Consider the following 26113-nt stretch of genomic DNA (forward strand, 5'->3'; position numbering starts at 1 on the left):
AATCACTACACAGGGACAGACATGATCACACTTACTGGAAACATCTGGGTCCTGAAATCATGGCACTTCTCTGATGGTTCTCCGATGGTTCCACCTGTTAGACACGGAAAGGAAATATATGCTCAATGTCATATCACTTTACATATGTGTGGACAACCTATCACAGTGTGTAACCTTTTACATGAGTGAGCTGGTGATCCTGCATGAAGACAGTACAACAGACATACCACTGCAAACTCACATTGACACTGACACTCCGGTGAGTGATAGCCATACATCTGCACACATGCACTGGGCCTAAGACTCACGTGGTGCTAAACCCTACAACTACCATATGTGGCCAATCCATTTAAGATGGTACTCAGTGGCATGATGTGTATTTGGGTGAAAAATCCATGGCACTTTCCTGGTGCACTGCAATACAAGTGACTCTGGTATTGTGGCTTGTGCATCAAAGGACACTAAGTTACTGTGTGATGGACATATGGCTCAATTTTCAGTCAGCAATTATCATGTGTTCAGTGGTCCATGGTAGATGTGGCACAGCTGTATATAGGTAACAAATGCCCCATTGGCAGTGTCCCTTAAGCCGGGTATGCCCACTTTGCCAACATAATGGCAGGGATCATGTGTGTATGTAATGATGTCACAGTGGACATGGATTATCCACTTTGCTGTCCGGATCCAGTGAAATGTGGTATGCTGACAGTGTCTTACCTGATCATCATTTACAGAATGCATGGGTACAGGTGTTGCCATAGCACCTGAAATGTGTGACTAAGGGCCACATGTACGAAGATCAGGTTTTGTGAGTTGCAAATTGCGAGACTTAGCAACTCGCAATTTGCCAGTAGGATAATCTGATGTACAACACTGTCAATGACACTGTTTGCAATTCACAAATGGGGTAGCAAATGACCTACCTCATGAATATCCTTGAGGTAGGTTTAATTTTGCAAACCCACTGGGTATGGTGGCACTCATAGGGATGGTGGCCTGCTGGGCTCAGCAGACCACCATGTCTGTTACTGCTTTTAAATAAAGCTGTATTTTCTTTTTTGAAAAGCAGCTTTATTTCATTAAGGGTAAACAGAATGCATGTAAAAAACAAATATTATAATTGTTATTTTCATTTTTTTAAAGCAGGCAATGGTCCGTTCGACCACTGCCTGCTCTGAAACAATGTTTTTGCATGCATTCACAAAGGTGAAGGGGTCCCATAGGGACCCCTTCCCTTTTGCGAATGGGTTAGCACCAGCTTGAAACTGGTGGTAACTGCAGTTGTTTTGTGATGGCATTCGCAGTCACAAAACAGTCATACATCGGACTGCAAGTCGCAAATAGGAAGGGAATGCCCCTTACTAAATGCCACTAGCAAACCCTGTTTTCTGATTCGGCAATGTGATTGCAGAATGTCAATATCGGGTATGTGAATAGGAAAAAACTTTTTTTTTTTTTTTTTTACACAAATGCACCAATTCAGAAAAGTAGGCCGTTTGCGACAGTGAAAAAGAGCTTCGTACATGTGGCCCGAGTGATAGTCGTACATGACTCAACAAACCTCAGGCCTGCATAGTTAACATGTATAGACACAGATGGACTCCATCTCAGTACTGGGACACTAACACTTTGTTCTGTTTGTATTCAACCTAGCCACAAACATTGCATGCAGCACGTCAACGCATTTGCTACAGTCACTCAGGATCATTCTACTGTACGCATTTGCGTCAACATTTTTTACTCTGTGAGTGCATGATTTTCTAATATTTAGCATGGATGCACCCTGTGTCAACATGAAGATAGGATGGTATGGCCTGCAGTGTGTAATATAGTGTTTGGCCACATGTGGTAGAGCATTCAACTTTGTGTTTTGGGTGTGAATGATCTGTAACAACGATGGGTGCGTTTCTGAAGGAACGCCATGCAATACTTTGGACGTAATGCAAATGTATGAATGTGTGCCAAATGTGTATCAACATCTGATGGCAATCAGTGATCTACAACAGTCATGGTATGTGTTTGTAATGTGTTGATTCATGTGATGTTTGTAGTTGTTTGACTTAGGGGACATTACATTTCAGACGACAAACAAAACTCAGGTATCATTGATGATGGCTGATGAGTGCTATGTAGGATCTGTTATCACTCGTATGTCATTAATTGTTGGTTACGACTGCCAAATATCTGATGTGTACATGTTTGGTACGTACTGTGTTTGAGACATTGTGCCTTAATTCCACCCATAAAATGTTTGGTACACATCAGTTTGACTCATTACAATTACCTATGTTACTTGTGTTGCTGTGGTGGAGCTGCTGCCCTGGCTGCATGTGTTCACATATTTTCAGATGTGCATTCCACAGAAGTGTCCAGTTCAAGTGTGTGGGCAAGTGTACCCTGTGCCAGGATTGGGCTCTATGCCGTCACGGTTTCGTGCGGGTCTAGTCAGGACTCTGTTAGGGGCACCCCTTGAGTTCACAGAGTATCTTGCAAGGGGGTAGTGTACCAAAGGAGAAGATCATCTAAAGGCATACAAGGGGAAAGGACAGCTATGGTAAGGCAGAGAAAACAGGAAAGTGAAGGCAGGGCAGTCTTCATGTGAACAAACATGGAACGGATCAGTAATGGACAAACATGCTGGGGTTATCACTAAGGTTGTACACAGGGTAGGTCTCAGAACTTCCCACAGCAACAGGGAATGTCAATGCCTCTGTGCAGATTACTCTTCCAGATAGTTAACACGCAAGCCCCACAGAAAGGAAGCAGCAGAAGTGATTGTGTCTCTGGACCCTTAGGGCACAAACAAGGATTGTACTTACATACACGAGACTAGCCCTTGTGGGTACAGCTGGAGAGACAGTGGCAATTCTTGGAAAACAGCAATAGCACACTGTCACCGTTAGACACTAAAGACTACATGCAACACTAGACAAAGGATGGGGGCTGGATGTGCCCCCTGGAAACCAGGTGCCAACCCAAGTACAAAGGAAAACACTACTACACAGGTAAGGATTGATAGTACATTTACCAGACACGATAAACCAAGAGGAAACAGAAACAGAATGAACAAACTAGGAGGTAAAGCCAGGAGCAGGGAACAGGCTCAGGCTGATGCAAAAGCAGGAACAAGACTGGGAAACAGAGAGCTGGAACAAGCAGGAGCAGGGCTGGGAAACAGAAAGCAGGCTCTGGCTGAAACAAACAGGAACTAGGCTAAGAAAGAGGGAGCAGACTGACTGGAACAAGCAGGAACAGGACTTGGAAAACAGAGAGCAGGTTCAGGCTGAATCAGGGCTGTAACACAATCAAACAAGGGGTCTGGAACACAAAGGAATTGTACTCCAGTGCACGACGAGGAGCTTTAGGGAATGACAGATAATAGGCAGTTCCAGCCAGCAGCAAGTCCAGGGCAGAGTCACATGGCTGGGCTACACAAGAGAGGTTACAGGTGTGTGCAGCATCAGTCTCACACGTCCTGGAGGAGAGAATCCAGTATAAAGGGACTTCCTGACTTTTCCAATGGGAAGCAATGGACAGAAGATTACAGGTCTTACTGACTACCAGGCAGTGCATTATGGGACCTGAAGTCCATGGGAGCTAATGTAGTTCTTCTATAGCATGCCATATCGAAAAGGGAAGCAAACAGAAGTCAGGAAGGGACTCTGGGTGAGTGTTATTGATGATTTCCAGGCTACAGATAGTCCGTTTACAGCACTCCCTAGAGATGGGACGGCAGAGACGTAACACATGGCAGTGGCAGGACTGATTTCCAGCAATGGACTGTGCAGGGCATGTGTTGTGAAAATTGCTTGTCATACCTGGGACACTCATGCTATCCATTACTACAAATGACAAATGATGCTTCCCCCCCCCCCCCCTTGTCACACAAGCTCCTCGCAGAGATTGCAAGTGTCACACTTAGTAATATTAGGGGTCTGTTCATACATTCCTGTACTTCTGATATTTCACATGCACTGCCTCATGTATGGGGTGCTTATTTACTTTGATTGGAGATGTCATAGTTGTGTGTCATGTGCTACAGTGGACCGTGTAGGCAACGTGTATGTGACTTAAATGTTGTGGTCCATTGATTGTGTCCTTCATATTTGACATTCAAGAGAGGAGTATTTTTTAAATGTGTGTGATGTTTGCTGTACAATCATATGCATCACGTGATGTTGCATCAGAAGTAGTCAGATTTGTCTTTGTAACATGCTCCTTGAGGTAATTCTCACATTCCTAGGATACTTGTGATGGAGAATGAAGAAAACAGGGAGCAAGATTGTATGATCAAGTAAGGTGTTTATTTACATATCTTAACAAGATGTGTAGAGTGTCTCTTAAGTGAAAAGGTTGTGCACAATTTGCTGTCTGCGGCGCATTCCGGCACCTGTGTTCTGCTGTTCCCCCTCATTTTCCTTGCCACCATCCTCCTTTTCCTCAGGCAGTTCTTGGTCAGGCTCATATAATGGGATGTTCCTCCTCTCATAAATGTTGTGCAGGATAGCCCAGGTCAGTATAATTTTACAAACAATGTGTGGGGCTGCCTCCTGTGATGTCCAGGCACCTGAATCTGGACTTCAGGATGCCAGAGGTCCTTTCCACAATTGTGCGTGTCCTCCGATGTACCTCATTATAGGCACGCTCTGCTGCTGTGCTTGGGGAATGGGGTCATGATCCATGGCTGAATCCTGTAACCCTAATCTGCTGCAAAAGAAAATAGGAGTGAGTATTTTGTTAGTGTTTGCAACAGGAATGTCATATAGCATGGCAGTTGATATTGTGTTTCGTCTGTGACTCATATGTGTTTGTGGTATTGTGTGAGATCCTGGGCTTCTGTGAGGTTTTATCTGCACTGTGTTGTTTGACATGACAACCTGTGTTTGGCTCATTGACCTGGGATCTATGATTTGGTTTCCGAACTGTTGGTCAGTATGTATGTACCATGCGTTGTGTAGTGTCCCACATGTTTTAGTGTGCTTTCACTGGAGGGGACGTGATACATCCACACACACAGTGGATTCAGATGTGGTGGTAACATGTTTGCCCTACATGGCCTGGACATCCCATCCATTTAGACATGTCATTGCAAATGAAATGCAACACTGAGGCCCTTTGATTTGGGTAGTTGACAATGCACAACACATCTCCATAAGTTGGCAGCACTGAGCTGTTCAGTATTGACAATGCACAATTGTCCCATGTGTGACTTGTTTCTAGGCAAGCCTTTCTTTGTTGTTCCCTCTGCCAGTAGCTCATGTGCAACCGTGCATCTACACTATTGACCTTGCTCCAGGGAACCTGGCTAACTGCCTTGTGGAGGTGGATGCATCTGTGCAGGAAGGGCCATCTCCCTGTACATATGCTATTTTGATCGACAATTGGCGCTTTCAGTGTGTGCAGCATTGTGCAGTTTGCATTAGTGGCACATCAATATGTGTTCATAGCACAGTCCACTTCCTTATTGCAACCTGGAAACAGCACCCCAGGAGTGATGTATGATGTTGGGACTGCCTCAGTATTTCCGTGTCACCTACATCTGAGTCAGCATCATCATGCTATGTGACTCATGGTGATAGACCTGCTGCAACACACATTGCCCATCCCTTCCACCCTACAGGGTCGTTGTGCTGTGTGTATATTGCTAGGGTTATTGACTTACCAACAAGAAGGCCATTGCCATATTGTCCATCCTGGAAGTGCTTATTGATCCTGGTGTGGCAGAATATGAATGAATCATGGACACTCCCAGGATACTTGGCCAAGATGTTTGTAAACAATCCCTGTTGGTCAACTATGGCCTGCACATTAATTGAATGTGTGTGCTTTCTGTTTCTGAATAGGTGCTCTGTTGCTGCAGATGGGACAATCCGGACATGGGTGCAATCAATTGCACCAAGCACATGCGGGAAGCCATGGATTTGATAAAGCCCTATTTTATCTCCTGCTGCTTCTGCTGGGTGTTGGGGAAGCTGATGTAGCGGGGTGTGAGGGAGATTATGGCATCTAACACCTTTGTGCAGGAAGACTGAGAATGAGGGCTGTGAAACCCCAGCGACCAGAGCACCCGTTGTCTGGAAGGGGCCACTTGCCAACGTATGCAGGACAGCTAGCAGCTTGATCACCGCTGGTATGTTGTGTGGTGTCTGCAGGTTAGCTGTTAGTTGTGGCTCAGTATGGCACAGCAGCTGCTGTATGGCTTGCCAACTGAGTCGATACCTCCGAATGATGTCCTGGTCCCCGAGGCCATGGAGGGTTGTCCTGTTTCTGAAAAGTCTCTCCTGCCTTCTGCGTTGCCTTTGGGGGCTGCGTTGGGGTGGTGGTGGCTTCCGCCGTTGGTCCTGTGCTCGGCGTTGTCTTGCAAGCTGCATCAGTTGCCCCTCCATGTTGTCCCGTTGGTCTATAATGTTGATTGTGTGTGTTTTCCTTAAGTAGTGGTGTGTTTGCCTCATTTTAACATCTGCCCTGACACAAGTGTTGTATTTTGACGCAAATCTGGTTTAGCGTCTTTTATCTGGTCCGCCTCCCAGCCGTGCGTCATTTTTGCCCTTTTGGATAAATATGACACCTAGGATTTTTGAGTCATTTTTTGTACTGGAACGCCCACCTTGCATCTCATTGACGCAAGGTGGTTTCATGCATCCTTAAAATTACGTTAACTCCATATTTTTGATGATAGACGGGTCTACCGTCAAAATATAAATATGGAGTTAAGTTTGCACTGGATTTGCATCAATAAAAATGACGCAAATCCGGCGCAAACAGACTATAAATATGGGCCTCAGTGACTTAGCCTGGGTCCCATGGATCCAAATGCACGCCCTGTGATTAGCTACAAATTCAGAGATGATGGTCTACAAGGAACAGCAGACTACCATCCCTAAGTTTGCATTCCCAAAGGGAAATTTTTTTTTTAAAGCACCTCTTGTTCTTAAAAGGAACATTAACATGATATGTATTTGTAAAGAGCATTGAATTACAGTTGTTTATAGAAGGCTAAATTCAGTGGTGCTCATTTTATTGATTCTGAATAGATGAAAGACTGAGTGAACCCGTTTAAGTTTGAAACTGTGAAGTCAAGCACTAGGTCCTGGTAGTCTTAATTTAAGAAAAATGTTTCACCAAGAAGGGCGCTACTTATAGTTACTTGATTTAACAAAAACTAGTGAATTTGTGTTTTTGAGTTTAAAATTTTAAATTCAAAGTGAAATTGTCACCCAGCTATAATATTGCTTTAACCTTTTTTTTGTAAATCCCGGAGCTTTTTATTATTTTTATTATTCTATTTCTATAACGTCACTTAAACCTTAGTTTTTTTCACTGTTTTTTTTTTTATTATTATTATTTTATATAAAGTAAAGCAAGATTTGATTACCGCATCTAACATTGCCTACCCCTGCTGTGTCCGGCCGGGCACTCCACCTGACCCCTCTCAGCAGGCCAACCATCCGGCCGAACGCTGTGCACAGCGAGAGGTTGGATGCAGGGCTAGTCCAGCCTCAAGACACTCATCCCATTTTTTTATTTTTTATTTATTTTTTTAGTTTAAAGTGTTTTTCGATCCAGGGGCATTCTTGAGAGAGTAAGGGAGTCAGATTGGCTCCTGTGAAAGACATGTGAGATCGCAGCAGCCGATTTAAATTTTTTTTTTTTTTGATGTAGCCTCTTGGCAGCATGTGTTATAACATTTAGAACTATAATTGCCCTATGGAGCTTTAAAAAATACTAGGGCCGTAGAGTGGCAAGCTGTGAACTGCTTTCTGTATTTATTAATAATGTGTCTTTTTAAATTTCTAGTGCCTAAAACAGTACGTGCAATTGGCCGTTCAGGAAGGCTTTGGCTCCCCTATTACGTGTCCAGACACAGAGTGCACAAATCGCGGAATCCTTCAAGACGCAGAGGTATTGTTGCATGCTGCTGTTGTGGTTCAGTGGCTTTGAGTATGTTTTGTTATAAAAAAAAAAATAATTCTCAAGACGGTAAACGTTTGTATGTACGGACAAGCAAAATGGCAGGCAACCTGCCTTCTATTGTACAGACCAGTTTCAGCGTTGGTTATAAGGTCCAGCCCTTTGAGTTCAAGGTTGAATGTGTCACATGTCACCATCTGTAGCCTGTTGACACCAGCATTGACTGGGATGGATCGGTTCTGGCTCCTTTTTTCAGTGTACCTGCCACACACTGTGGCAGAAGCCAACATATAAACAAACTAACAGTGGCTCAGGGCCACGGTATGCCTTGATTTTTGGGCAAGAATTATAATTTGCAACCTTTATCATTTATAGAGGGAGAAGCTTTCCAATAAATTAGTTTTGCATATACCGTTATAACTAAAACAGCTTAAGATCTATAGTGTTTTTTTTGTTGTTTTTTTTAGCAACAACGAACGTTACTCGCACACTCAAGTCCCCCTCCTCCTAAAAAGCGATCCTTTTCCCTTGCCTGCATTACATTTTCAGACCAGGAACTGTGGAGGAGAAAAAAAACATTGCTACTTGTGCCAGACATTTATGTTTTTTAACAAAGTACACGTAAGTACACAGTAAGCAAGTATTTGCCACCATTAAGTACCCTACAAACTCACAGCCACCAAAGCAATGCAACAAAGGCTTTTTTCATGCATAGTTAATTTCACTACTAATGGCTTGCTCAGCATAACATTCACTGTCGGGTATGTCGACCTCAAAGGTGTGAGAGGGGAGCAAGGAGGAACACGCATTGGCAAAGAGCATAGATCGCCACGATATAACAAGGATTTGCCAATGATTTTCTGCATTGTTAAAAAAGTAACAGAAAAAAAGTTAAATATACTGGAGAAAAAGCAAACCGATTTTGTGGTATCCCATTCAAACACATTTCACTCAGGAAAGTCCGAACAAAATTTAAGAAATCTAAGAACTATCAAAATGTAAAGTCAAACGGTTGTCAAGACCTAATTTACTTTCTACATGATTCAGCAATGTGAACCTCTGCCCAATGAGAAGATTTATGGACCTCTAGGAGTGGTGTCATGCTAAGTACACCATCTGCCTCAGATGCCAGCAGAGTGAGTGCAGATTGTTACCCTTCCTCAGCACCATAAAAGCTATTGCTTTTATGCAATATGTGGAATTCACGAGTTAAAACCAAAACAACCCTTAAAGTCTGCTCCTTAGTCGTACCTTAATAAAAATAACCCTGTTGCTGTGCTTTTACAGACAAGCTGGAAGGGGGGGGGGGGGGGGGAAGCAACACAACACGGGGGGGGGGGGTAAATTAAACGAGTGAAGCAGCACACAAGGAAGAGAGCTAGAAAACAGGGACTCTAACGAATTGCTGAATAAAAATAAAAAAGTAGCTTCCTAAATGTGAACGGTAGAAGAATACAAGTCCGTTAAAGGTCAAAAGTATCATGAAGAGGCATTGCTTTGGGGAGGGACAAGCACAAGAAAAGGGTAAACCATTTAATAGGAAGTAAGCAAATGAGTGACACTAAAGCTAACAAATGGCAAGAATTGGAGAGCTTTAAGCGCACAATAGGTCTTTTGCAGCCAGACAGCTTCCGCTGCCTGGTAAGCGAGACCTAAAATTGAGCCATAATCACAAAAAGGGTCTCCAGAATATCTGGTCACTTCCACCCCCATCGTCCTATGGGTAGAAGTGACAAGTTCCTGAGTGTCAACAATAACTCCCTTTCTCACATGGACCCTGTCATTTACCACCCCTCACCCCCCCCACCCCACAATGCCGACAACCCTTGACGTCTGAGAAGAATGTCTTCACTGTTTCTACTTATAAAATCCAGTTTCCTTCCCTTGGAATCCAGTCTTCAGTAGTACAAGGAAAGTGAGAGACTTAAACCTCTGTGAAGGACTTTGAAACAGTCTTCATGCACTGCTTACTTTCCTCATTAGCTCAGAATACTGTTGTTCTGGCCCCCCTTCTTTGATACCCTTTTTCTCGAGCTGATACTTGATGCTGCTCTGCAGTAGGTTTTTGGGCCCAAGTGCTTCAGCTACATAGCGCCCATTTTGAATGACTCTCGGAGTTTGCTTCTAGTTTGCTGTCCAGAGTGTCTGATTTAGCTTTGAGCCCTTCATATATCTCCAACCGCACCTACTACCTGCTTTATCTTTGGGTCATACATTTTGGCTACTGGGCAATCTAAAAGGATTGCCTAAGAGGCCAGAATACCTTTGTTTTGAGGGAGCCCATTTTTCAGATGAATCCTATATTATGTTATGCGTTTCGTATAGTGGTTTTCTATCTTTGGTTTGGTCCATTAGCCCTGTGGGATTTATGGAGGTTTTCTTTCTGTATGGTCAAATAGTGTACAGCACTCTATGCCACTTCACTCTGGGCCCACTGTACTCCTCTCTACTCTAGGCCACTCCACTCTAGGCCACTCCACTCTAGGCCACTCCACTCTAGGCCACTCAACTCTAGACCACTCCACTTTAGACCACTCCACTCTGTGCAACATTACTCTACAACACTCTATTTCACTTAACCGCTTTCTTCAACACTCCATTGCACTTTACTTTACGACACTTTACTCCACTCCACAGCCCTCCACTTTATGGTCACTCCTCTCTGTGGCCCTCCACTCTGCGACCCTCCACTCCACTCAGTGCCACATTACAACACTACGGAATTCCCTCTACAGCACTCTGATCTCCGACACTGTACTCCAGCCACTCCACTTTGCAGCACTCTACTCTATTGTACACAATTTCCTGTCTGCCACTCCACTCTATGCCACTCCACAGTACGACACTGTGTGCTGCTCCACTCCACGCCCCTCCACTGTGTGACACACTGTGCCATTCCATGCCCCTCCACTCCCCTCCACCCTACCCCACTCCACTTATGCCACTCCACTCCACCCTATTCCACTCAATGCTACTCCACTCAGTTATTTCAGTGCCACTCTAAGAAACTGCACTCTACGACACTGCACTCCACTACACAGCACTCTACTCCATTGTATGCTAGTCTGTGGTACCCCACTCTACGATACTCTGTGCCGCTCCACTCTGTGCCTCTCCACTCTGATACTCTACTTCACTCTATTCTCCTCCCCTCTGCACCTCTGCCCTCTATCCCCCTTGCTTTTCTTCCCCCACTGCTCTACCATCTATGCCCCACTGCTCTACACCTCTCCACTCTCCACCCCTCTGCACTATGCCTCGCCACTCTACACTCTACCCCCATGCTCTACGTCATGCCACTACACTTCACTTCCATGCCACTTTACTCCATTTCCACACTATGCCACGCCACTTCAGTTCACTCTGCTACTCCACTATACACCATTCTGCTCCATTCTACACCACTTTAATCCACTCTACCCAACTCCTTCTATGCCACTTTACTCCACCCCACTCTACGACATGCTACTCCACTGTACGCCACTCTATGCCACTCCACTGTAGGACACTCTATGCCACTCCACTCTGCCACCCCACTCTACAACACTCCACGACACTCCACTCTGCGACACTCCTCAGCACTCTCCTCTGGGCTACTAACTTTGAGCCATGCTGAGCAGCAGCCACGCTGGTGTACAACATGGCTAAAGTACATTGGCAAAGCCAATAGCTCTTGCATAGCCAAGACCTGTTGGCTTTTCCAATGCTTGTTTTGGAGTGGGCAGTACTGTTTTAAAAAGTGAACACAATGCGACCACAGCACACAGAGGTACAGTACAATCAAGTAACAAGGATTTGTATCCATGGTAAGTCGCTAGAGTTGAAGAAAGAGTACGTAGATTTCCCAAGTTAATTGGAGGAAGTTGCTTAATTAAAGGCACAGTTTGCCTTAAACAGACAAAGCGTTCATCAAACACAGCCGCTGGGGGTCGCGTAACTAATTTAAAAAAGTGCACTGGCTTTATTTGAATCTAATACCTGAATTTCCTGTTTTAAATAGACAGATTTGGTCCTTAACAGGAGGCCTTAACATTCATGGAGCCAATCCATTCCACTTTCCTAGATTGAAAACTTTGGCAGGATGAATATGAAGATGGGTTGCACAATAGTTTTACAACATTGTGTATCTAAAGGGGATACTGTATGTTGTTTATAATGTCAGCAATGAAGGCAAACAATAGGGTGGTCCTGCTGTCCAAGCTTCTTTTTACGCACATTAGCAGGTATTGTGCACTGTGATAAGAAATGTGAAAACCTTTCTGGTCTGTCAGGAGACAGCTATGGATTTGACTGGGCACCAGGAACAGTAACAAATCTTCTCTGAAAAACCATCATACGTTGAGTGGGATAGGCCAATCTTTTCCTTTCCAGGATTGTTATTATACCTTAAATCAGACAGTTCCAGCACTACTTAGCACACTTAAAAGAACAATAAGGAAACTTCCTAACATGTCTGCCACACTTTTAACAGGACGGAATCAGCACTTCTCAGAAAATATTTCATATTTTTAACAGGATTCTGTGTACTATTTCAATTGGTACAAGAGGATTAATTCTTATCAAGGAATATGTGTTTAATAGGATAATCCCCATTCTTTCACTTTGTGCTGCTGTGCCTTTATGGGAAAGTTCTTGCTTCTCACAGGAGGTTTCTGAACACAATTTGTGGGACATTATGTATGCTCCCCGCAGCCATAATTTTAGAGAGGCTGTTCTGACCAGGAGAGAAAATATTTTAATGGGAAGTTCTCAGCGCACTGCAGTACTTATTCTACTTTTATGTTATTTTATGCAGATTTGTAGGGCGCACCATCGTCCGGGAGGGCATCCTGGTGCTGAGTAGGTGTGATCCTATACAAATTTGGGGCCTAGGGGGACTACTCAAGAAGCCACGTTTTCAGCTTCTTGGTGGAATTCAAGAGGCGAGAAGGAGGCTCTTATGTGTAGTGGCAGGTTGTTCCACACTTTAGGACCGATGTAGAAAAAGACTCGATCACCAGATAAAGTTTTCCTTATTTGTGTGATTGTGTGCAAATAGGAGTCTTGATGAGTGGGGGTGTCTGAAAGGTTTGTGAAAGCAGATTCAATTGTAGAAGAATGCTGGGCCAGTGTTATGTAGTGCTTTGAAGGTGTAGGTGAGGTGTCTGAATTGTGCATGTTTGTATATGGGGAGCCAGTGGAGCTCAGGTGTGGTGTGAATTGAATGCAGTGCAGGAGGATGAGAGTGATTCTGGCGGCTGAGTTCTGAATGGTCTGTAGCCTTCTTAAAAGTGTTCCTGCAGTTTATCTTCCTTGTGACTGGGGTGTGCATGGTGATTTTCCAGGTGCTGAATGGGAACCATTTGAAGATTTCCTCTGCATCTTCCGATGTGTATGCATGAGGCGATGACGTTGACTTGGGCAGTCATAGAGTTTGATGATGATTCCTAGGTTCTTGGGGTGGATGGTCAGGGTGGATGTCGGTCTTAGCCTTGTTGGCCACGGGGTGGAGTCCCACAGAGACGTGCCCTTTCTGAAGATCAGGATTTCAGTATTGTCATTGTTTAGCTTTTTCTTTTTTTTTATTTAAGCATTTTTTAGTGCTCAGTGGCCAGTTCCCAGCTACATTACTCCAGTTTGAAGTGCTCCACATCGGTGTATTAATGAGAAAGAGGGCCACAGAGCTGCAGTCTGAAGAGCTGTCATCACGTGGCAGGTTGGGGTCCTCTGTCACTACCAAAAGTAGTGTTGAGACAATCCCTGGGATAAATGAGACAAAGGAATATCAAGGTAGAATAAGCAAACAAAGCAGCAGGAACTCAAGAAGGCCTATTGGCATCCTTAATGTATGATTGTAGCTGCTTAAGTTAGTTCCTCCCTGCATTGTTCTAGGGGACTTTTCTATAATCCTGTGAGCGCCTCGCTGCAAAGTTAGTGGCCCTCAGCAGCAGCTAAGGTTGTGTTGTTGGTGGTGTTGGTCTTCATCCAGTGGACGATTTCAGTCATGCAGTCATTGAACTTGAGTTGGGTCCTGGGCGTCTTGTCCAATGAGTTGCATGTCACCAGCGTAGGAGAGGACATTGATGCTGTCTAAAAGGATCATGTATGCATCGAAGAGGGTGTGGGTCAGGGAAGATCCTTGCAGAACTCGTTAGATAAGGTGATGGGCATTTGAGGGGTACAGTGCCAGGCTGACTATCTTGGTCCTTCCAATAAGGAAAGAGGAGATCCACTGGAGTATGTGTCCTTGGATTCTGATGTTGTGTAGGCATTGGGTGAGGATAGGGTGGGAGAAAATTTCATTTACCGCAGAGACATCCAGGAGGAAGAGAGCCCCCATGTCTTCTCAGTCCAGAGTCATGCAGATGTCATCTGTGGCATAGATGAGGGTGTTTTCATGCTGCTGGTGTAACTGAAACCGGACCATGGTGTTGAGGAGTTGATGGTCACTAAGGTATTCAGTCAGACAATCAGTTGATCGCACTCTAGTTGGTGAGCATTGAAGAGTCCACAAAGGGTTTCTTCAGCAATGGAAGGACAGTTGCATGTTTAAGTTCGCAGAGGAGGTGAAGGCATTCACAATCTGTGTAAGCATGGTGTGATGGGTTGCGGGCCACTGAAATAAGCATGGTGCGGGCAGAGGTCCGATGGGGCCCCAGAGTGGATGGACTTCATGGTGGCTGTAGTTTCTTCTGGGGGTGATGGCGGGCCATGCGACTAACATTGGTTCTTTGGATAAGATTGTGAGGCGTTTGGCGAGGTCTGTTGGGTCCAATTATGGATTGAAGTTGGGATACATAACTCTGAATTTTGAAAGTACATTACTTATAACGGTTTCCAGTCTTAGCACAGAGGCTAATGTTCCAATGGGCTTAAAGTGTGCTGGCCCTCTGTGGTCCTGGTTCTTTGAGACAGCTTAAGATGTGTTACCAAACAACATTTTTTCCAAAAAGGTAGTGCAAAAGATACCTACAGGGAGTAATTTTTAGTTAGCGGGCTTCATCTTTTAATCTGTTTGTCACTCATGTTTTGCTTCCACCCACCACAGCATTTAGTATGAGGCATAGCGGTCAGCCCACTTCACCACTGGCTTTCTTCGCTTTGAGCAACTGCATAAAGCCTATGCATATTGTTCACCCCGACCTAGAAGTAGTTCCTTTTTCTTCAATGACAAAGCTAGTTTAAAGTGTGTTTTTTTATTCTATTTGTTCTGTTACAATTAATTACTAGGTATTTCAATGGTGATAGATTTTTCACTTTTTCCAAGTTTCAGTGTGTTTAAGTAACATTGTAGATGCCAGCGATTTCAGTGTTTGGTAATGTGGTGATTTCTGCTTCTCTTTGACAGATAATGATGATAATAAAATGCATGGCACCACTGAAAGGCTTCTTATTTTAAAATAATCACCAAATCACATTAGTGAACATTTTCTAAATGTATTTTTTGTGGTGAAAGCACATGGCATATTCATGTTTTCTTTTTTCTTTTTGTGGTTTATGCTTGCAATAAGGATAAAAACTAAATTAACCATCACCGCTTGCCAAGGCCAGGTCTGTTGACTTTGCCAATGCTTGTTATATTTCTCAGCAAGTCTTGTAGATACTGTTATAGTGTACACAAGGCAGCATCAGTGCAAGCATTTTTTTAAATGACTATAAGAAAATTGCTGGCAGTACCAGTTAAATTGTGAATTCCAACAAGCTTCATCACCTCTTGTGTGGAATGTGCAGAATTAGGCATTTCATTTGATCAGTGTCTGGGGAAATTTCCTATTATAAGTCTACATACTTAATAAACCTTGTGGAAGTGGTCCCTGTGTCTATTGCAACACAGAAGTATACACCAAACCATGAAGAGTAGGGTAATTCGTCGGTTAGGATTAAAAGGGAAAGTGTTTGGGAACCAAAGGCGTTGAGTGTGAATTGACAGCTTTGCCTCTTTTTACCTCGTTGTGTGCACTGGTCCAGTCCAAACCTCACTAGTAGTTATTCCTTATAAATACCTGAAGTAGGAGTGGTGGTCTCAGCCTGGCTATCAGTAAATATACTGTATCTGTTTGGTTCGTACTGTACTGCCCATTATGTACCAGTTCAGATTATTCAAAGATATGACTTTTGCCTCAAAAAAGAGGCTAAAGAATACTGTGGCTGCTAGAGCAGTAACCTTTCTCTTCTTTGAAGGCCGATGTTGTCATTCCTTGGTCTTCGAAGTAAGGAAGTTGCTACCGTTAAAGTGGAAGCACTTACATAAAGGTGTAGGGTGAATTTGAAGAGTTTGATGCACGTCCACACTGAATTCTCTGCATCAGTGTACACTGACATCATATCTATTACAATAATGCTACAAATGCTACATTGACAGCATTACAGCGTTAGGGGTATAGGGTAAATATTTTGTATGGATTAGGGTAGTGTTAGTTGTAGGAGTACAGTTAGGGTTACTGGGCTTGGATTGGATCTAAGATTAGGGTTTGACTCATGTTTGTATTAGGGTTAGGTTTGATGTCCGGATTAGGATAAGGTTCATGGTTAAGCTTAGTGTATGTTTTAGGGTTAGGTTTAAGATTAGTGTAAGTTTAGGTAGAAACACATAAACTCAGCTTGTTTATGTTTTTATAATTATTTGGTTAATTGTGCTTCCTTATCAGCGAAAACAAACGGAGAAGCCTGGACAACAGTGTCTGAACTGGCTAATTCAGAAGCATCTGTAGAATCCTTTTTCATTGTACCTGTCACGTGAAAAGCAGATCCTACTCATACAGCGCTCCTTATTTTGGGGGTCTTTCAGGATATCAAAATTCTTAATGCCCTTAACTGCATGGCAATAACGGCTGTTAGTTAGCCATCCCTTGTTAGGCACCCTCTCTTTCAGCTTGAGTCCATAACTGCAGGAATTGTAATTAACAGCTCTCATTACCTTGAGTTGCAACCAATACAATTTTTATCATTTTATTTTTTTAAGCATGTAATGGTCCAGCCTCATAACGTGCGAATGATAGCCAAGTATTTGATACAGTAGTCTCATAAATATAACTTAATTGGAGTGCTTTACATTATCCCTTCCTTCCTATCACCACTAAAACATACCAAAATAATAATAGGCACTAAGATTTCATTTTTGGTAGGTGACTGAGCTCTATTTCATTGTACATAATAACATCTACCCTTGTTGTCTGGTTGGCATAGCTGTAGGTCATAAAAAGGAGGACCTTTATTTTGGGTGAGGTGTCTGATCAGAGGATAGTGATAGTTCGGAAGGTCCTGTACGTAGTGAAAGATTGTCTGTTTTTCATATTGGCTTTTATCTCTGTTTTAGGGTGATGATGCAGAAACTGAACCCCACATGACTTCGGTTCAAGGCATTTGTTGCCGTTGGTTCTTTTTGTAAATGATTGTACTATTCACTAATTTCGTAGGGGAGCAGTCCCGGAGGGAAATGGCCTTAACACGGGCCGAGCCACGCGTGCCATTTACCTGCAAGCAGAATTAATCTTGCCTGAACCATGGCTCTGCTTGGAGTCTGCCTTAACCACGCACATGCCTGGTTAAGGCAGAGAGCGGTCTAGCTGTGTGGATGGGCTGAGAGAGGAACAGGAAGGGTTGGGAGAGGTAAGTGGGGCTGGAGCCTGGTTTGGGGTGTGGGGGGTAGTTTTTAGGAACGGCCGGTTTTAGGGCTCAGGGTCAGTGGGGGGCATTGTGGTAGTTATTTTTGACTGGGGCCGCCGGGTTTTAGGGCTCAGGGTGGCTTTGAATAACCAGTGTTTAGTGCGGGGGGTCAGTTTTAGGGCAGGGGCGCTGGGTTCCTCTTTAGCAGGGTGCCAGAGCAGAGAAGACCAGGAAGGATCAGGAGCGCTGGGTTTAGGGCTCGTATAGAGGAAAGGGCTGTTTTAGGGCTCGTGGCGGGGGGGTCGTGGTAGTTTATGTACATTTTTTTTTTTTTTTTTTTTTTTTTTTTTTTAATACAGGGGCAGGGTTTTAGGGCCCTGGGTGGGGAGGTAGAGTTAGTTTTAAGGGCTGTGGTCGGGTTTAAGGGCTCAGGGCGGCAGGGTACGTGGCAGCTTTCATGGGTGGGGTTTCAGTTTAAGGGCTGAGTGCGGGGGCTGGCTTTGGGGTATTTTTTTAGCAGGGTACATGGTTTTAGGCCTCATGGCAGGGGGAAGGGGTAATTTTAAGGGCAGGGAGGGTCAGTTGTAGGGCTCAGGGTGGGGGATCTGGGTAGTTTTAAGGGCGTGGTCAGTTTTATGGCTCAGGGGAAGGGGCAGTTTTAAGGGCTCTATCTGGACTTGTCCAGACCTTATGGTAGAGATCTGCATCTGAGGACCCACATCTGAGGTAAGTAGTCTCACCATTTAGGAGTGAGGCAGGTTATGTTGTATTTTATTTTACTGTTTCATTTGTGTAGCGCGTTCTGGCCTATGTGGGGTGCTATAAATCTGTCGTTCATTAAATTTTTGACTTCTGCTTACCCCCCTTAAATCATTACTGGAATCAGGGGAAAGATGCGACCCCGAGCATAAGCTTTTTCTTAATTTTTTTTTAAGAATAGGCAGTTTTCAAAAACAAGTATACACCAAACGTGCTCAAATTTTGAAATGTTTTGTTAATATTCACAATTAAATATAGAAACTTTTCACATTTTCATATTTTACTTCTTTATTTGCATATACTTTATTATTTTTTTAATGTATCAATTTTATTTAATTTGGTTAACACAGTCATGGGACCACAGGTTAAAAACTACTGCTATAGATAAATTGTTGAACTTTGATCCTCGCATTTCACTTAAAATTAGCTTTCAGTCTCCCTCAGTGCAGTCTATTGCAGGTCGGTCGATCATTTCTCTTGTCCATCTGACAAGTCAGAATTCTTTTTTTAATGAGTGCCTTATAAAGTAGGGTTCACTCAACCACTTCTCCTGTTTCCTATGGTGAGCATTAATGGTAGGATGCTGCATGTGTGTGATTCTCTTGAGACTCCCTGCCACCCAGCTGTAGTGTAAGGTCCTCACTATTCCACCACGTCCAAGGAATTACACTATAGAAACTCTGTTATTCTGTGTAAGGCCTTAAATGCTGTCAGGGCTTCTTCATTTTTAGAGCTTTCCTACTTTTGAGATGCTGCATGCTTCCCAACTTGTCCATCTGCTTCCCTTCGGTGCATTTATAACCGGGATCAGAGCTTTATGGGCATATGAATTTCTAAAACTCTGCATCCTGCAATGTTTGGCTGTTATAAATACTTGTGGTTTGACCCTCCGAAAGTCTTTGCCTCAGATGCATGTTCACTCTTGTATATAGTAGAAATTCAACTGACACATAATGTGGTTCCATAAGAGAGGATCAGCAAGTTACCACCTGACCTTTCTAAAACTCTGCATTTTGCAATTTTTGTTTGTTCTAAAAAGTCGTGGTTGGTCTCTATGAAACTCTTTGCCTCGGACGCATGTCCACTCTTGCATATAGTAGAAATTCCACTGATGCAATGCGCTTCCATAAGGGGGAGTCAGCAAGTTAACACCTGGCCAATCAGAGTGATAATGCTGCTAGGTAATAAAGTTCATAGTCTGCAACAGAGGCAAGGGTTAAGGCTTATGTAGTGGTACTCTGTCTATCATTGTCCAGGTCAGCAAAAGCAGAATAGTATCCAGTTATTTAAATGTCGGATATGCCCATTAATACATTGATAAAATAGTATAACAGTCGCAATAAAGCCACATTCTTGCCAGTGCTCTCCTGTATGTAAATGAGATGGGTAGGGATTTCCAGAATGCAACATTGCCTTTAAGAGACACCTGAGATCGCTGGTGCTGCCAGTGTTGCCCAAGACTGAGTCAGCAAAGTATATTTAGATTTAGAAGTTGCTAAGTGTTTTTTACTCCCATTTAAGGGTGTGATTTGATGTGAACGAGACTGTTTCTTATGTGGTCTTGACTGGGAAATATTTAGACCAATTCAGTTCCAAGCCTGAGAAAACTCCGATTTCTCGGTCGATGGACTGATCTAGTCAGGACTTAAATGCAATACAATTTCATCATCATTTAACGAAACGTTATAAGCTGTGCTTGAGATGAGTATGTCATTTTACCCTTTGGCTCCTACTATATTTGCAAGAGGCTTCATGGCCAGTACGAAATTCAGTGAGGAAACAGGGCATCCTATTTGAGATCTCCACTCAATACTAAGAGTCTGAAATCACTTGACCAGTTTGGACTCTCGCAGTTGGTGCAGTGTACAGCATCAAGATCAGTTTCATCATGGTATCTCCAAAACCATTTCTTGTAACATTTTTAAAAGAAAAATCAACCCCAGCTACCATTCCGAAGACCTCCAGATCCACAGCAAACACCTCTGGATGATGGGGCCGATATGGTTGTCAGTGTAATTATATGGAACAGGAAACTGAAACTTGGAGCTTTGCTGAGGGTTTTGTAATCAGCGTTGAGCATTGGCAATGGTCTAAACAACATTTGTTCATGTATGTCTTGGCCAAGATTAACAAGGGAGGCTATCGAGGCTTCCCTTGGTATATGTATGCAGGTATGAAGCCTTGTATGAAAAATGTAGCCTTGGTACCAAGATATCCATATAAGCCTTATACAATTCAGTGGGTAACCCACCTACCCCAATTGTTTTTACCCTTGTCTTATTGGGTGGTAATTTTCTTAATTTCTTGTATTGTTAGCCGGGCTCCTAATTATTCTACTTGATTTGGTAGTAAAGTAGTCAATATAGTTTGGGTGTCTGCTACTTATAGCAAATAGCTCAGAGTATTACTTGAACAGCACCTAATTCCTGCTTGTGTATGCATTTCTTAGGCAATTGTTGTTTAGTGCTGGTAATCAAGATCCCTCTAAGTTTACTTATGATCAACTAAACCGGTAATTGCCTATTTTTGTTTCCCTCAGTTTGGTCTGATAGACCTACACAGTGTGTCTGTAGATTGCTTTGGTACAGTGTAGTCGCAGAAGGCCATCTGACATGATCCTTGCAATGAGGAACAATACAACAGTAGAATGACTTGACTGGATGAGACATCTGGTGTTTGGATGATCCTGTATTGGCTGAAGCCACCCTGGTATCCCTTATCATTTCCCGGCTGTGGAATGGAGTTGAGGAGACTAGTGCGAATTGACCAATGAGCTTGTACCCTATTGGTGGTAACTCCTACATTCTGGTAGTAGAGCAGGTGGTGTTAGAAGAGCAGGATAGCCAAACTGGGGTGATAGCTGGTTGTAAGATCGCTCCTTGGAGAACAAGTGCATGGTATCTGTGTTGGTGTGTCAAGGTGGAGTAACGAATCCTCCCTAAACAGAAAAACAACGAAAAAGACTCTGGGGATCAGACAACAGTTCTTAATAGCATGAATCTGAGACAGATTGACTAGCGGAAACGCAGCTGTACATCAAAGATTCTGTAGGAGTGACACACTCATCCCTGTTACCCTAATGTTTGCCGGCCAATACTATTATTCAAGAAGCACGGTATGATAACAAGTAAAAGGTAGGACCAGGGAAGGGAGACAGAATTCATTAGCCTCTTTGACGCCTAACATAAGCAGAAGAACATACACCTGTCCGCAATGGGCTGTGCGTAGCTGACCAGTGACCCACTGAAGGTGACCTTGAAGAGAATTTCACAACCTAAGGAAGGTTTGACCAATTGAATGAGTGGATAACATGCTTTGAGGAAAGACTGGCACAGTAGAGAGTCCAATAGGAAAGGTCAAGGCTCAGAAGTCTAGGGAGGGCTTAAACCTTTCCAGTGTACCGGTCTATAGTCCTCAAGAAGATCAAGGCTCACACATACAAAGACAGTGGAAAACTCAAAACATCAGAATCAGATCAGTTGGTTGAAGACCCTGCTTTGCCAGTTGCTTATGGAAGCACTTGATTTGGGGAAAGAACAGGATCCAGTATATTCAGACAAATAGCACAGGATCAAATCCGATTGCATTTCATTTGTTGAAGATGCAAGGATGCCCAGTTCCAATATTTCAGACTACAGGCTTAAGGAACAAGGATAATGTTGACTGTAGTGAAAGCAAAACAGGATTTAAGGTCAAAAGGTCCTTTTGATTTATTGCAGAGACAATCCAGGTAAAAAAAGGCTAACCAAAGTCATCTGGAATCTGCTGATGCAATGTTATTTGGTGGATGATGTTTGTGATTAACTGACTCCACGGCAGCAACAGTCTCACAGAGTTACACTTCAAAGAGTTAGAGTTGTGGTTGCTATAAATCAAAAGGAGCCACTGTTACTTTGACTGGCATCAATTTGATGTCATTTATCAGTGAGGTAATGTTAATGAGGTTTGGGCGCATCTGCTACAAAACCTGTCTTGTTCTTCTGAACTGCCCACAAATCTTCAGCGACAGGATGAAGTGCTCACTATTTCCTGATGAACAATAAAGGTCTTTATTGAGAGAAAGGTGCCTAGTGTCAGGCACGGTCTGCTTTGATCTAACCAGACCACTCACAATTAGGTTAGGTGTAAAAGATAGCAGCCGGATTTGGTGCTCGTTTAGCAAGGTACCCACACACGTGGCATAAAGTTTTGGAATATCTCGACATACTGCAGTCCTTATCAAGAAATACCATTGTTAGGGCACCCTCAGGGATAGTGTGCACTCACTACCGGACCCAGGACCTGCAAGGACAAAGCTAAAGACAGTGCATCGCCGCTACTAATGACTGGGGGGTTCTTCAAATGGTCATATTTATGGAACCCCATAATTACAGTAGTTCTGAAATCCTCTGCCTACGCAGAGATGCTGGGGAAGTCGAGGTAGCCCCTGGGGACAGACGAACAGAAGGTGCACACATGAGTCTCTGCCGCACAGTAGGGGACGAGTCGGGGATGAAATTGGTTTGCGCATTCTGTGGAGAATTAAGACACACCGAGTATGCAGCCTAACTGTCAGAAACCCTTAAAAAAAAGTCACATCGGATTCTCTTTAGTTCTCTACCCTGACACCCAAATGTCTACCATAGGTCTATCTCATTGGCTACAGTCCCAGCCTAGCCCAATTGACGTGGCTGGTATGTGGGGGAAATGTAGTCTCTTGCTGTATTGCTCTCAGCACCCGAAAACGTGCATGGGTTGTCGAGATGAATTCAAAGGTTTTCATCATAATCTTGAAAAATAATTTATGGCTGATGGCTTCAAACACAGTGTCAAGAAAGCTGTCACCATTTCTTAGAGTAGAATAATACATAATATTGTTCCCATTGCATGTAGAGGGACAGCACCTTCGCTTGCCAGAAGTTTTCTTCCATGCATTTGAAAGGAGAACATCGGGAGCAAAAAAGTTAAACATAGTAGGGTGAGGTTTGGGACACTATAGGGTTCGCACCATTGAGCCAAACCTGCTGCGTCCTCTGGTAGGAGGACGCGTTGAGGATTAGTGAAAAGCACATAAGAAGTGGAATTTTGTGCGTACACCAGCTAGAAAAAACAGGTGACAGATGTCGGGGTATGGAGAGGAAAAGACTTTAAGTTTATACCTACACACGTGGAACAGTGTCAAATAGTTAGTGCCTGAGGCAATAAGATGTTAAGGTCCTGTTTGTGATTCGGAGTCTTTAGGAATAAGTGTTCTTTTTCAGGTTACCTGCGCTAGTGTTGCTGTTTCCCCAGCAGAGCAGCAGTAAAGGTACCACCAGCCTGTGATTTCTGGTATCTATCAAATCCCATGGGCTCTTCCAGAACCTTATTGACAACCGTTTCTAGGAAAAGGTCAGAAATTTACATATCATAAATTTCCACCTACGACTTGCAAAATTTCCAATGTTTTGAGATTCACAAAATTCCCCAGGAGTATGTATGAGAATATGTGCAATACATTTATTTTTATTATCACTCCACCACTAAACACATGTAGGCACACTGCCCACAGGACAGGCAATCTTGAGAAGTGAATGAATGTTTTATACATTTGCACTGAAAACGTGTGTTGTGGTCTAACGGAAACCCCTTTTCTTAAAACCTCATGTAATATGGAGGTGTTTCTTTCTATCCTACTTTGGGTGAGCATTTTGCACTGTCTTTAGCAAGATTATTTATAAGTGTTTTTCTATTTACTGACATATGTTATTGTTTTGGGTGTTTGCCTCCTCCCAACATTCGTATTGCACCCTTAATACGGTACATTGGGCAACTTGCCATACTAGTCTGTTGCGCAGTGGCTTTGGCGGCCATAAATGTCTGCAGATCCTCGCAGTGGTGCTCGAACAATTCTTTGAATACAGTGCTGGTCAGCAGCACCAGCTCACAAAAATAATAGGGGTTCTAAAATACCGCCTGAAGTGACTGAAGGGGTTAATGCAGCAAATTAACAATACATTTTAAGTCTGGATTGGTGTTTGTTGAAGGACAGGAAGTGGATAAGAGTCTGAGATACTTTAAACTAAAATATATTTCAATGGTGCATTTTGATGCAATGTTCTTAAGTACCTCGGAAAAAGTGACCATAGTTATTCAAAAAAGGAGCTTCTTGTATGCTCTTTTAAAGGAGCTATTTACCATCCTTGTACACTAATCGTGGATTGGTTTATTTTCTTCCCTGCTTTGAAATTGCCCAGAAACCATATTCCCAGTCGTGGCTGGCGACTCGCAAAGTGATAGGGTGAGGGGAATAAACGAAAAATAAAAAATTCAATAAAAACTTACCTTATGCGCACGTCCACACTGCGCTCTTTGCCCAGTGCAGGCACAGGCTCCTAGCCTGCCCTGCGGCCAATTATGACGCTGCTCAGAGCAGCGTTATGATTGGCTGAAGCGCCCTGACTGGGCGCTTTAAGGCAGACTCGGAGCCTGGACCTGCTCTCTCCAATCCGACAGCACAGTGCCGGGTTGCAGAGAGCCCTTGTGCGCATGTGTGTTTTGGCTGGCCCGAGACAGCCAGACAAACATACATGCACACTGAGGGGAGTCCTTTGTGCACTCCCTGCAGTGTTCGTCACACCAATGGCCCCGCCCCTTTTAAAAATAAAACAATAATACATTTTTTTTAAAATCTTTTTATTTTTAAAGGTTTGCAGCTGCTGGTGTGTGTGTTGGGGGGGAGGGGTGCCCCTGTTTTCCACATGGGCCTTATTTTCAATATTTATACACTTAAAAAAGGAGATATTCTTATGTTGGTGCCTTTCACATGCCTCATTGTTTATACTCTACAGGACCGGACCACAAGAGAGACACAAGTTTGATAATAAATCTAATCTCTTTGAAGCCACATAGTGTAGACATGATAAATGAATGTACAGTGGTTTGTTAAAGGTTGTTTTCAGGGTTGTCCTTAGTTACTGTTGACCTTTCATGGCCTTTTAACATAGTTCCAATGTTGATGAAAAGAAAGCTGCTTGAAAGCGCTCGTTGTTTTCCATCCTGTCAGTGAGATGCCAGGTCTGGTGGTGCTGCAGCACATGCCCCACCCTTAGTTCCTGGTCCATAATCCTAGGTATTTATGCCACTCATTCCTTTTTTAAGCGTACCAAAATATAATTCAATCGAACTCTTTATGCCTATCTGCTTCAGGGGCCAATAGGAGTTGTTATCACACTTTTCACATGATCCTGGGATGTCCCCTAACAAGGGATGGAATATGCCTAATGCTAAGGGGTGGAAGAGTCCTAGGTGCCAGTTTACTTCGCCTATGATTTTAGCAACGCTATTCCAATGAGTTCTTTCCTAAACAAATGTGGCTGTTGTCCACAAGATACCTGTGTACGCTCATTCAAGGGGTAACAGTAACAGAGACCTTTGTAGAATATAGACGGTGGCTTGTTAGTCAGTGACAACAGCAAAACAGTACAAGGGCTTTGTCGGTTACCTAAAATGAACGAGTGCCATCCGATGGAACTGTGCTCCATATAGGTCAGACATGCTTGCTTTAGGCTGTGCTGTATTGCAATTGACCTTGAATTCCAAGACTTCCAATATCCTGCAACATACAGGCTTCTTAAATCTAATTTGTGCTAGCAGTGTGTGCCATGTGGCTAAGATTTTGCAGGATTGTATACCCAGCTACCTCGTTGTAAGAGATTTTGAACTCCTGCGTAGGCAGTGAGATAGGCTGTTCCCACTCCTATGAACAGCAGGCATCCATTTCTTGACTCTCTTTTATAACTTAAAGTACACACAGTAGGCGAGTTTTTTCTCAACCACAGAACAAATGTTCTTTCTTTCTATGTTTTAAATTAATTTTCCGAGAAGAGTACTTTGATCT

At 43.4% G+C, this 26113-nt stretch overlaps 1 protein-coding gene across 6 annotated transcripts in view; it reads left to right on the forward strand.

Moving 5' to 3' along the window:
- The window catches only part of RNF144B (ring finger protein 144B), a 279170-nt gene that overhangs the window by 163536 nt on the left and 89521 nt on the right, over positions 1 to 26113 (forward strand). For all 6 annotated transcript variants that reach the window (XM_069218759.1, XM_069218761.1, XM_069218762.1 and 3 more), the window contains one exon: positions 7798 to 7902. In XM_069218759.1, coding sequence (XP_069074860.1) covers positions 7798 to 7902 — 105 coding nt within the window. The remainder of the gene's footprint in view (positions 1 to 7797; positions 7903 to 26113) is intronic.

Source organism: Pleurodeles waltl, chromosome 2_1 (assembly GCF_031143425.1).
Source record: "Pleurodeles waltl isolate 20211129_DDA chromosome 2_1, aPleWal1.hap1.20221129, whole genome shotgun sequence".
NCBI lineage: Eukaryota > Metazoa > Chordata > Amphibia > Caudata > Salamandridae > Pleurodeles > Pleurodeles waltl.